General features: G+C 34.9%; 1 protein-coding gene across 1 annotated transcript in view; it reads right to left on the bottom strand.

The window, feature by feature from the left end:
- Positions 1–468: 468 nt before the first annotated feature.
- The window catches only part of LOC132697023 (T-box transcription factor TBX20-like), a 65,010-nt gene continuing 52,699 nt past the window's right edge, over positions 469–12,779 (bottom strand). The window contains exons 6-7 of the mRNA XM_060662271.1: positions 5,209–5,285; positions 469–4,323 (exon numbers count right to left, since the gene is read on the bottom strand). Coding sequence (XP_060518254.1) covers positions 3,846–4,323; positions 5,209–5,285 — 555 coding nt within the window. The 3' untranslated portion in view covers positions 469–3,845. The remainder of the gene's footprint in view (positions 4,324–5,208; positions 5,286–12,779) is intronic.

The following is a 12,779-nucleotide window of genomic DNA, read 5'->3' as shown; positions in this document are numbered from 1 at the left end:
TTTGAGGGGGGGAGGGCAGGAAGAGACCTGAGTCGCGGTTAAAATTATTTAGTTGCTTATGGATTTTCATAGATTCTCGGATTTTTCATTGGTATAAGGTTGCTTTCGGGCCCATTGTCTTTGGCCGATGGAACGCTTAATATCCCTAATGCGGAAATTATTCGAAAGAAGACCAGATGTAACGTGTTTCAATTTAATTTACGACTCTGTAAACAAGAGCGTTGATAACCGATTATTTCCACCACATATCAAAGGGATCGCTTGGAACTTACTTATTTGAATCGATTTTAATGAAAATATATAAGTATACTTACCGTTAGAACACCCCAAACTGTAACATCTGGCAGACAGAAGAAAGCATTTTTATGATTCATATGCACATATTTTTATTAAATTTTTCAAAATATATTTTATATATTTGTCTCTCGAGGGTGCGGCAATAAAAACTCAAAAATGTTAATGTATTTTTATTTAACCTTACGTCATACCTATACACAATGCGAGGCTGTTATGTACAAAATATAAGCACTGTCAGTTCGAATTGTCCAGAACGCTGGTTGATAACAAGTCCCAAGCTCGCCAATCGAAACAGAAAATTGTTACCGACTTAACCAAATAAAATGTCACTTAAAAATAATTAGGGTAATAAATTATAAGTGATTATTTACATCATAAGTATTCTATGTACATCTTCATCGAAGGAGAATATCAAACGCTGCTGCGCACGACAAAACTATGGCCCCGTCACTCGGGTAGTCAGTCGGAAAGGGAAACCGTACAGCATGGAAATATAAATAGACGTCAAAACCAAGTTATTGCCGATCTTTCATTGACTTTTAGATCCTTTATTTGCAAATTTTGATAAATTCGACAACTTGACCGAGAAACAGAATGATGCATCCAGAAGGCTTAGCTGATATAGTGAAATTAATAAAATTTCAGATGCAATTTAATTTCAGATATTTGTGTCCCTAATTTTAAAATGGCTTCTATGAAATACGAAATTTACGAAATGTATGAAAAAAGAAGTTCTTTTTATGTAGTCTTCATAATATGGAACGTTTTTTAATACAATTATTCATCAAGAATAAAAATTTTGAAGTTAATACCAAGAAATTAAATAAAAATACTTATATAATCATTCATCACACGACAAAAGTTGATAGTTAAAGGCGACCGTTTGATTAGGTTTTTTTAGTAATATTTTTAATGAATTATTTTAGACTGGAAGTTTAATAAATAAAAAAATGAAATAAACATACGATGAAATCACATGGCAGAACAATACGACCACAGATGGAGTTTTTGATAGATTGAAAATTAACATTTTAATGGTTGACTTTAATAATGATTCAGATAGTGAAATTTCCAGTGGCAGTGATTAAATCTGATTGTGAAATAAAACGAATCATATTTATTTTTATTTGGCTGCGGGTTGGTTTATCATTGGAAAAATGATCAATTGATTATTTCATTGCTATGGTGAAATTTCTATTTTCTATATAAGCGGCAGCCAAAAACATTTGGAACTTTTTAAATTTCGTAATCGATTTTGAAATTGGAATAGCGTTAATGAAGCATTGATTATTACATCTAGATCTGACAGTTGGTCAGGAATAGCTTTTCCAATGCTTTTTTTTTTAATTTATTATTAGTATTATTATTATTAAAATCTCCTGGAGTGAAAAAGAACAGTAAAACAACGGAAGAAGAAGAGAAAAAATAGGCCCACTTCTTGCGGACTTTTCTTCTATTTTTTTTTTCTCGATGACGTGGCGACCGAGCGAAACTTTCAATTTACTGCTTCCTCCGCAATCTGGATCGAAATTAAAGCCGCTCGGTAAATGAGTATATTATCCGCGAACGTTGTAAACGCGACGCCCGTACTTTTAGATATACCTTTAATGGCTTTTTTATTACACGCATCATACCCGTAGCAATTTCGCCAGATAATAATACGTTTTATTTTTCAACACACACTATATATTACGTACGTTGGCCTGCATCGCGTATAAATCGCTCGCCTCGCGGGGAATATCGTGCGAAATGCATTTTTTATTCCCGTCAATAGTTAATAAACGGAGAAAAAAATGGACGGCCATTTATTTTGTAGTTTTTTTTTAATGCCCTACGCTAATTTGTAGGTTAAATAGAATTATAAATAGTGTTCCTTTTTTAATGAGGATTTTTTTTTAATTTTCGACCAAAAACCATATTTTTTATACGGTGTTCAGATGGAATTTGCCACCGACATCATAAAGAAATTTTTCTATTAATTTAGATGATGATCTCTTAGCTGACGGTAATTTGTTGTATATTATTAAAACTACTTAAAAAAATCCCTTAGAGCTATAAAAAAGTGATAAGGCTCTCAGCACTTATAACAAAAACTGAAAAAACAAAACTATAAAAAATTTAAAACAAAGGAAGCAAAAGAAATCTGTCATAATTTAGACCTATCAAAGATAGGTATGGTAAGAAACAAGTATGGAACTTTCAGAAGAGTTATCTGACTTCAACGGGCCGAATGGTCATTTTCTGAGTTCCAAACAAAGGGAATAGGGCAAAATACCGAGCCCTGAGGTACTCTTCATTTGGTCGTTATGATTTTGGGAAAGTATTGTGAACCATTTTCAGTGACGCATAATTTCTGTCCTCTATTAATGAGAGTTAAAACTGCCAACTATCCTTAAATAGTGAAATGTTATTAAAATTTTAATATGTTCCTAATTTCGAAAAGTTAAGAAGGATAGGACTCTTTTCAACTTTGGTGATTTCTTGATCCTCCAGAGGATCTGGTCTCTGATCACAACTCACATTTCAAAGAATATATAGGGTTTTTCATATTTGACGGTAACTTACACACTATATTTTTCTGAAAATTAATACATTCATAATAGATAGAATTAGATATTTTCTTTATTTTTCGACCAAAACATTTCTTGAATTAAATTTTTATTTCTACGAGAGTGCAAACAATATCGAAATTATATTTGATTTACTTACAAGATATTAAAATGGTAAAAAGTGCATTTTCTATCTCATATTCTAAGAGCAAATCAAATTCCCTTTCCAATGACGTATCATTTCCCTAGAATTAAATCCTTTGGTTGGGTAAAAATCTAATGGCATAAGATCGGACGATCTTGCTGGCCAATCCGACTGCCACAAACGTCGAAACCAATGGTCAGTAAATAATTGGTATAATTTTTGTGACACCTCTTCAGTGCAGTGAGCTGGTTGGTGCCATTGGTCATAATATTTGGAAGTATTTTAGCTTCGTCGGCCACCTAGCATATGAATTAGGGCAAACTAATTCAGTGTTCAGGAAAACTTGCTTTTATTTCATAAACCAAACGATTTAGCTGTGACTGCAAAATTGTAAGAACAATTTTTATTTTAGGAGAAATCAGTGGCGTACTATCAATTACAGATATTATAAAATACATTTTATTTTTGGAAACTTCACTCTCCTGCATCTCAAAAGTTAACTTTAGAATATATGAATTATTCTTTCTAAAATGGACAAAAAAATCGACCCCTTAATAATTGATGTTCTGTTAACAAACACCCTGTATATGTCAATTTGTCTTTGTTGGCGATTTTGTAAAATAACTTGTTGGCAGAACCGTTATCGATTTCATAGAATTCTATGAGTTAAAATATAAGATACTTCACATTCGCATGCGAAGCTAAAATAAGAAGCTATTTCTGACTGCGGTGGGAACAATCCTAATATTACCGTCGGTGTTGCCAAACCTCTGAACATTTCTCAGGGTCTCGGAATTAAGTACGTGAATGATAATAAATGCGCGGCAGCGTTCGATGACAATTAATGATCGCATCTAAGGACTACCGGGACTGTCGATCTCATCCCTCAGGTTCGTATCGGGACTCGTCCTAGGCGGAGGCGCGTACGGACTATACCTGTGCTGGGCCAAGGGGCGGGCCAAAGGCGACACCGGCGAGGGTAGTTGGTGGTTCAGCTGCGAGCAGCTCGCTGTCGCGACCGCCAGTTGGTGCTGGTGCTGGGCGGCTAGTAGGGAAGACCCCAAGCAGGCCCACTGGTTCCAAATCACTCCCGGGTTCACCGGAACGGCTTGGGAGGAAGCAGCAGCTGCCGCGCCGTAAAAGCCGCCCATCAGGGGGCCGTAAGGGCCGGCGGCGGCGGCGGCAGCTGCGCGTAAAAATAGCTGCGATCGCGCGGCCAAGATGGCCTTTTCCTCCAGAGAGAGGTTGTTATTGTGGGTGTCCATCTCGCCGAACGGCCGAAGGGGGGAGCGGAAGTAGTGCTGCTCGGCTAGCATCGATTCCATAGTTTCCCTGTAAGCGATATGGTCAAGATGAAAAACGAGAAATACCTATGCGCTTATTATAAATGAAAAATGGTCCAAATTCAATTGCATATTATGGGCAAAAAATCTATTTTAAAAAATGCAAAAACCACCTCTGCAAGGGCACGAGAAGAAAAAATGTTTCCAAAAACGGTTACTAATGTTACTAATAATCATCAGCAATAAGATTGATTTTTTCAAAATATACACGCTGCGTCGGAAAATCGGGTTTTCTTTTAAAGATAATTTGCTGTAACTAGAAGACTACATTTTAGTTTTCAGTTTCTTTTGTATTTAACTTTTCCACATATTGTACAGGGTGTTCGGGATATCTCGTGCCAGATTTGGCAGTAGAGTACAAGTCCATATCCACACCTAAACTGAAAAAACATATGAAAAATTATTCTGGGCTGTTGATCCGATTGGAAAAATTCTTTAACAGGGAAACGCGGAAGATCCGGATCCATAAATTATATTTTCTTCCAGAAAAATTCAAAAGACATTGAAAATTATTCTTGAAAAATATGGCTAATTCCTTTGAACGGTCCTGTAGGCAGCTTCGAGAGCTACAATTTCTATACCAACGGTTTTCGTTTGTCACTCACGCTTCTCGAGATAGACGTAATGACGTCATTTACTATTATTTCAGTATTCGTACGATCGCTTTAAATATACGTGATTTTTTCAAAAATTGAGTTATTAATAAAACCCAATATTTAACGCAGATATCAGAAGGAACGTTCTTAAGCCCCCAATTAAAACGGATGCCCGGCGCATAATTCGAACGCGAGCACAAAGGAACATGAAGAGCGGGGCCCCCATTAAAATTCATATTAATGAATTATTTTTAAGGGAATTCCATTCGGACGCATACCTTTCGAATTCTGTCAGACGAGATGAATCTCGAAAGCCTTTGGCAAATGGGTTGCTGTCAATCTTCAGTTTCGTTATCTGGAACAAAATTACAAAGTCAAATAACATAATTTATACGTAGATCGGGAGATATGAGGGCGCGCAGTCGATCATCCTTTAAGTTGGTAAACGTCGACAATGTGAAAAAAAATATGACCCCTTAAATACTGGTCGTTGGTTTTTTTTATTTGCGGTTTTACTTAAACGCGCACGGAACGTATGAAAAAAATCAGATGAATATAATTTTCCTACGTATACGCCCGAGCAAAGCTACATTCAAACTTGTTCGGTTTTGGTTAGTTAGACTTCTATTTTCTTCTTAAAACTGAAAACAATGAAAATTAGAAGATTATCAAAGATATATTCATAACTATTGTTAATTCTCTCTTGGAAAGGCATTACAAACTAATATATTATCGATATTATCTGTTATTATCTATCTATTATCTATTATCTAAAGTCTATTGTAAGCTTAAAGCTTCATACAAAGCTCCACGTCTTATTTGTCTTATGATTACGAAACATATAATCATAAGTATTGGAAATGTATTAAAAACTAAGATATATTAGCTTAAAAATTACGCTACTATTTCTAATTCCATTTCAAGCACTAAAAAAATCTTAAAGCAAGAACAACTTTAAGTATAAGTTTTGATTAGTTAAAAAAATATTATCGCTTAAGCGTTAAGCTACATTTAAAGAGCGGAGAGTTATAATTCAATTTTAAGAAATAATTAAAGAGCATTTGATTAATGCTCTAAAAAAGTCTTAAGCAAAGTCCATTTATCTTACTTTAAGCGATAGGGAAAACTTAGATCGGTTGTTAACGCTGAAACTTGGCCATTTCTGTTTAGCTAAACTAATTTTGTTTCTTTTATAAGCTTAAATCTTGATACAAAGCTTCACTTCGAATTTTGATTACCCTATTTTTGATTTTAAGGAAACGGTAATTACATAATCATAAGAATGTTTCATTCTCTCTTGACAAATGCCACAACTTTACTTCAAAAAGTTTCTGTACTTTAGTTATTTTAAAATATTTGTTTTTCCTGTTCCAAAATAACATATTTGAAGAGAGATTTGTTTTAATTAATTACTATATTGTAAAACATTCAGTGTCACAAAAAACACACAAAATGTTATAAAACAAGTACAATATATCTAACGAAAACAGTAAATACAGGCGGAAAAAAGACAATACATACTGAATAATTCCCCAGGATACTATCAATTAAACTATGAACTAATTGGACAACTTAGAACTATAACAAATTGTAGCTTTGAAAGCAAATTTTGAAAACCTTGTAGAACCCAAAAAAAACACGTAAAAATAAACCAAACAACAATAATAATTCTAGATTTCGTCTCTAGTAAAGAAATAATAACTCTTAGATAAGTTTGCTTATTTTATCCTAGAAAGCATACAGAATACTAAAAATATTAAATTAATTATTTTTTCATCAAATTTATAATGCTTTATATTTATTTTTAGATTTATATTATTATACTCAAGTTATTTCGGTTTTAATAAATGTTTTTAATCTGATTCTAAATAATTATTAAGCAATCCTATTATATACTTTACTATCCTTACTTGTTACCTTAGGTATGACAGTGACTCGTTCATTCTGTTGAGTAAGAGAGTTAATAAAATGAATAGGAATTTGTAAACAATTTCAAAACAGACAAACAAATATTCCCTCTAGATCTCAAATGACTATCAACAATTATCCAAAAATACTTAAATTTATTACAAGATTTGATGTCAATGAGTTTGTTGTTAAACCATTTTTTGTATTTTATAAAATTGCCTTGTATTATGTATTATTGGGTTGTTCGGAGTCATTTCGTTTTTTTGGGGGAACATGAAAGACAGTTTTCGTGTAATGAATAAATATTTTATTAAATTACATATTGGCCATTATGGTCCAACACCTTTTGTCATCTTTCTGACAGTAACATAATTCCCCTCTCATAAAAGTTTTGGTCCTTGCTGGCAAAAAACTGGTTCAGGTGGTTTTTGACATCTTCATTTGGGGTAAAGGTTTTGCCGTCCAAAAAATTTTGCAGGGACCGGAACAAATAGTAGTCGGAAGGCGCCAGATCTGGAGAATATGGTGGATGTTGCGGTACGTCCAATTCAAGCTGTAAAAGTTTTTGGCGAGTGAACAAACTTGTGTGAGGTCTCGCAGTATCCTGGTGGAACACTACACCCTTCCTGTTGATTAATTCGGGCCTCTTCTCTTTAAGTGAATCATTCAATTTGTCCAGTTGATGACAATAGACTTCTGAATTAATCGTTGTATTGTCCGGCAAAAGCTCAAAAAAAAAACGATTCCTTTGACATCCCACCAAACGGAGAGCATCACCTTTTTTTGGTGAATGTTGGCTTTTGACACGCTTTGAGCCGGTTCATCTTTTCTGCTCCATGACCTCTTGCGTTTAACGTTGTTGTATACAACCCATTTTTCGTCCCCAGTAATAATCCGCTTCAAAAATGGATCATTTTCTTGACGTTTGAGGAGCGAATCACACGCGTCAACGCGACGACACAAATTTCGCTCCGTAAGGACATGGGGCACCCACACATCGAGCTTTGAGGTTAAGCCCATGCCTTTCAAATGGCCATAAACAGTCGAATTCGACAAATTTAATCTCTCACCGATCTCTCGTGTGGTTATTAGCCGATTTGCATCAACTAATGCCTTTATCGCATCCTTGTCAGCTTCGACCGGCCTTCCAGACCGTGGTGCATCTTCGACATCAAAATTGCCAGATCGAAACTTTGCAAACCAGTTCTGGCACTGGCGTACTGTTAACACGACTTCTCCATACACATCCGTCAATTTTTTTCTCGCTTGGACAGCATTTTTACCATTTCTGAAGTAAAAAAGTAAAATATGACGAAAATGCTGCTTATTGCTCTCCATATTTAAAAGGGCACCAACCAAAAACTACTGCGTAGAATTAATAGAACTTTTTCACACACAAGCCTTGCAATATCAGCTCTCAAGACATATAATGGTTATGCGGCTTAAGTGTGAAGTTGGTTTCGAAAAAACTTAATTAAGTCCTCTGACGGGAAAAAACGAAATGACTTTCCGAACAACCTTACAAAAGTTAAGCTGAACACCAGGGTTGGTGCAAACTTAGATTACACGCATATTCCTCAAATAGTATATTATGCATATTATACTTTTCCTACAACCGTTAGTTTTTGGCGTTGTTTTTGAATAGCCGAAAGGTTTTTAGGAACCCATTTTGCACTAACCTTGTGCATACCTAAATGGTCATGCAGGATTTGACGAACACTTGTATCAGAAAGCTTAGTAATTTCTGAGATTTCCTTGACCTTTAAACGTCGATCACTCGATACCACCCCTTCCACAATCGCAACAATATCTTATGACTTTCACTGGCCGACCAGTTCTTGAATCGTCTTCGAGGGGCTCCTGCCCCATTCGAAAACGTTTTGCCCATTCTTTCACTACAGAATACGAAGGAGAACCTTGGCCGTACACACCATCTAGCCTTTCTTTAATAATTTTAGGTGCTAACCCTTCTTTTGTCAAAAAAATTATGACTGCTCTATACTCAATTTGCGTTATTTGTGACATTTTTCAGGACACGTCTTGTTTAAAATGCTGTCAATAAAAAACTATTTGACGCAAGACTTATCGTTTTATCGTGATACTGGAGCTGCATCTATGTCAGGACGGGAAATTTTGGCGCTAACCTCGTACTTACTTTATTAAAACCTGAATGTGTATAGAGTAGCGCCGCGTGGCGGTTCGACGCTTTAAGCGCCATCTACGAACAAAACGGCAGGCAAAAAAAAATTAGAAATCGAAATTTCCGAAGCGCCTTACCTCGATCGAACGTATCCGTATAATAAAACTTGAGATTTATCGGAGGAAACATTTTAAAAGCCGTCGCGTAAGGTCAAGCGTTCTCCTCGGGACTCGAAAAAAACGTAGTTGATAAACAAACAAGGGGCCCCACCGTCCCGGTGAGAATCACCCGAGGTGGGCCAATTATCCGGCCCCGGGGAGTGACAGCAGCCGATTGGAATACCACAAAGACTCCCCAGGTGTCTCGTGGTCTGCCTGGTAATGAATGAGACAGCACAGGCTTTGCTGCACAGGCGGGAAGAAAAATGTCGCCTGTGAGGCGAATATTTCGGAGGCCCGTCTATTCTTACTTTCGTCAAAGTATTAAAATAACTGGGTTTTGGAAAAACTATGACGGAAATGGTCGCCGATTTCTGCTTGGCAACTAAAATAATAACTAAAAAATAAACTAAAGCCACTTTCCTTTTCAATATACGCTGTTTGAATGACAGTTTAATTTGCTTCAATACTAGTTTAAATTGATTAAAATATATAAACTTTTTTTCTAACTAAAAACAAATAGAGATATTGGCAATTAGCAACTCAGCACTTATTGTTTAATCATGGGTATGGGTATGACCCCCTCTTGCCCTAATAACACTCTTCCTCTGCTGCAACAATAAGCTCTGGTATCCAGGTGGGGATACGAAGTCTCGAATTTTCATTTTTAGCTCATCCCATAAATGCTCAATCGGATTGAAGTCGGGACTGCATGCTGGTCACTCCATAACTCCATAAATCTTAGCACATAGATAAAACCAGTGCTGCATTTACGCACTGGTAGATATTTTCAAAAAATAAAGCATAATTGATATAGTATTTCCAATGTATGATTTTTGCGATATAATCTACATGCTATAGACAAAACTGGCAATACAAATCCAAAATATATTTTTTTTTTACTATAGAAATTTATGTACCGCTTTTGTTTACTTTTGAAGTCATATATAAGATCTTTCCTTTACACATAAATTAGCGATTTCTACAGTTTTATGTACTTTAGTAGTGAGAATAATAAAATTTGATGTGCAAAATATTTCCTGGATGTGACAAAAAAATCATAGAATTAACGAATGGGTTAAAGTAGTACAAAATCGAGAGACTTTGACAAGCACCAAATAACGACATGAAAGCGTTTTGGTCATGGCTATCCCAAAACTTAAAAATGGCTTATTTCTATTGAAAATATTTTTCATTTATTTTTTAACATTTTTTAACAAACATAATTAATATGGCTGGTATGCTCTTCTCGTGCGTCTGTTCCAGGCGTTCTTTCCTATTTTATTTTCTTTTCACTCTTCTTAGAAATTTCATTTCTTGTGCTTGTATTCTTTTTTTTTGTTGCCCATGTTTTTCTACCATATAAGGGGGGTATAGGTATAGTTTTTTTAATTTTTATTTATGTATCTTTTCCTGTTTTACTCTTTCACGTTCTGCCGATATTATTATTATTATTATTATTATTAATTAATTTATTAATACTATATCATTGTTGTCATTGTCCTGAAATATCAGGACAGTAAATATACTTGAGAAACTTATGGTTTTCGATTTGCTTCATGCCGAGTTTTTGACAGATTGTTTGTATATGTTTGTATATATTTCTTTCTGAAGATCAACTTACTATGATATGAACATCTAAATAATAAATTAGCGTTTATTTGGTAATCCTTTGGGGGGGTTTGTAACAGCCGATCCGCCTACAGAATGTTTAAGAATGGTAAAGAATTCATTAGCATTAAAAATATTTGTATTTGTATTACAGAGGTGGAGGTCGTCGAATATAACTGTAGAACTGGCGGACTTGACTAGAGTTCTGGGAGCAAACGAGTGATCTAGATATTATGCAGTGTGGCACATAGGCTTGGCAAGAGCCTTTTTTCTTGCAATCCCGTGAATGAAACGAATCAAATATTTTATATTTTTTTGGTAGGTAACCTCTACCTTTGTATAAGTTAGTAGCCACCAATAAATGTTAAATAACAATATAAATAATATAATAATATAACAATATATAAAAATAAATAATAAAATATTATGTATATATATATATATATATATATATATATATATATATATATATATATATATATATATATATATATATACAGTGTGTCCAAGATAAGGATGCACAGCATGGGGATCTCGGAAACTATAAGAGATACAGTGTCGGTTAAATTAGACAAAAGTTGCGCATTTTGATACCGAACAAGATCCCGTTTTACAAATTTGAAAATTCCAAGCCGTTCCGGAAATATCCGAGAAAAACCGAAATATTGCGATTTCGTTTTAATTATTTTTTAAAGCTATTTGAAAAGATATGAAAAAACGGAAAACACTTTTCCATTGGCACTTTTTAATCTCTCCAAATTGACGTTAACAAATTTTCATTACAGCGTTTCGATTCCATGGAACCACCATCAACTTTGATTTTTCTTATGGGACGGAAAAAAAGTACACACAGTATTAGGTTGTGCTTTTCATTGCGAATTCAACGATGTACGATACAATACGGTTACTTATGTTTTTATCCAGAAAAATGGCTTTTTAATACATTTCTAGTATTTTATTGTAGTAGGCCATGAGATCCGAACGATGAAAGGCAAAAGAAAATGATTGACAAGTTCGAGTTAATGTGTTTATTTATTTACTAACTCTAACTGTTTATTAAACATAACAACTAAATCCAACAAGTTAATGAAAAACAAATTCTATAACAAATGTTCGAATAAATGACCTCCATTTTCTAGGCATAAGTACGCCCGTCTCACGGTAGACTCCAAAACACGACTTAACATTTCAGGAGTAATTTTATTAAACGCTGCTCGTACTGATTGACGTAATTGTTCCTCGTTGTCAAAACATTCTTTGAATACCTCATTTTTTATGTAGCCCCATAAGAAAAAGTCCAAGGGAGTTAAGTCCGGGGACCTTGGAGGCCAAGGTGTTTCACTGTAAGTCCCAATGTATTTTCCATCAAACCGTTCAGTTAAATATTGGCGAACTTCTCTGGAGTTATGGGCTGGGGCACCATCTTGTTGGAACCAGCAGCCTTGCACAGCGCCTAGCGGTAAATCATCTAAGGCATCTTCTAAATCGTGCCTCAAGATGTCAAGGTACCGCTCGGAAGTTAAGGAATTATTATAGAAAATAGGGCCTATAATCTTGCTACCAAAAATCCCACACCAAATATTAAACCCAAAGCGAACTTGATGTCTGGATAGTCTATTAACACGTGGATTTTGTTGCGACCAATAGTGTGTATTGCGCCTGTTATAAATACCGTTATTGGTCACCATACTTTCATCAGACCAAATCACTTTATATGGAAAATTAAAACTCTCATCACACATCCTGGTATACCACTCACAAAAATGTCTACGTCGTTCGTCGTCACCCGGTTTTAATCCTTGACATATTCTGAATTTGTAAGGCTTAAATTCATTTTTCCTTAAAATAAACTGAGCTGTAGATTTAGCTACCCCATTCTGGTCTTCAATTTCTCTGGTAGAAGTTTGTGGATTTTCGATAACAGATTGTAGAACAATGTATTGGTTTTCTTCATTGGAAGGTTTTTGTCGGGATAATGCAGGCTTCTTAAATGATCCATATTCTTTCAGATTAAATAACAAACGCCGAAAAA

This window comes from Cylas formicarius, unplaced genomic scaffold, assembly GCF_029955315.1.
Source record: "Cylas formicarius isolate icCylForm1 unplaced genomic scaffold, icCylForm1.1 PGA_scaffold_1__22_contigs__length_36826433, whole genome shotgun sequence".
NCBI lineage: Eukaryota > Metazoa > Arthropoda > Insecta > Coleoptera > Brentidae > Cylas > Cylas formicarius.
The sequence above is the reverse complement of the archived record's forward strand: the minus strand, read 5'-3'. Positions and strand labels throughout refer to the sequence as shown.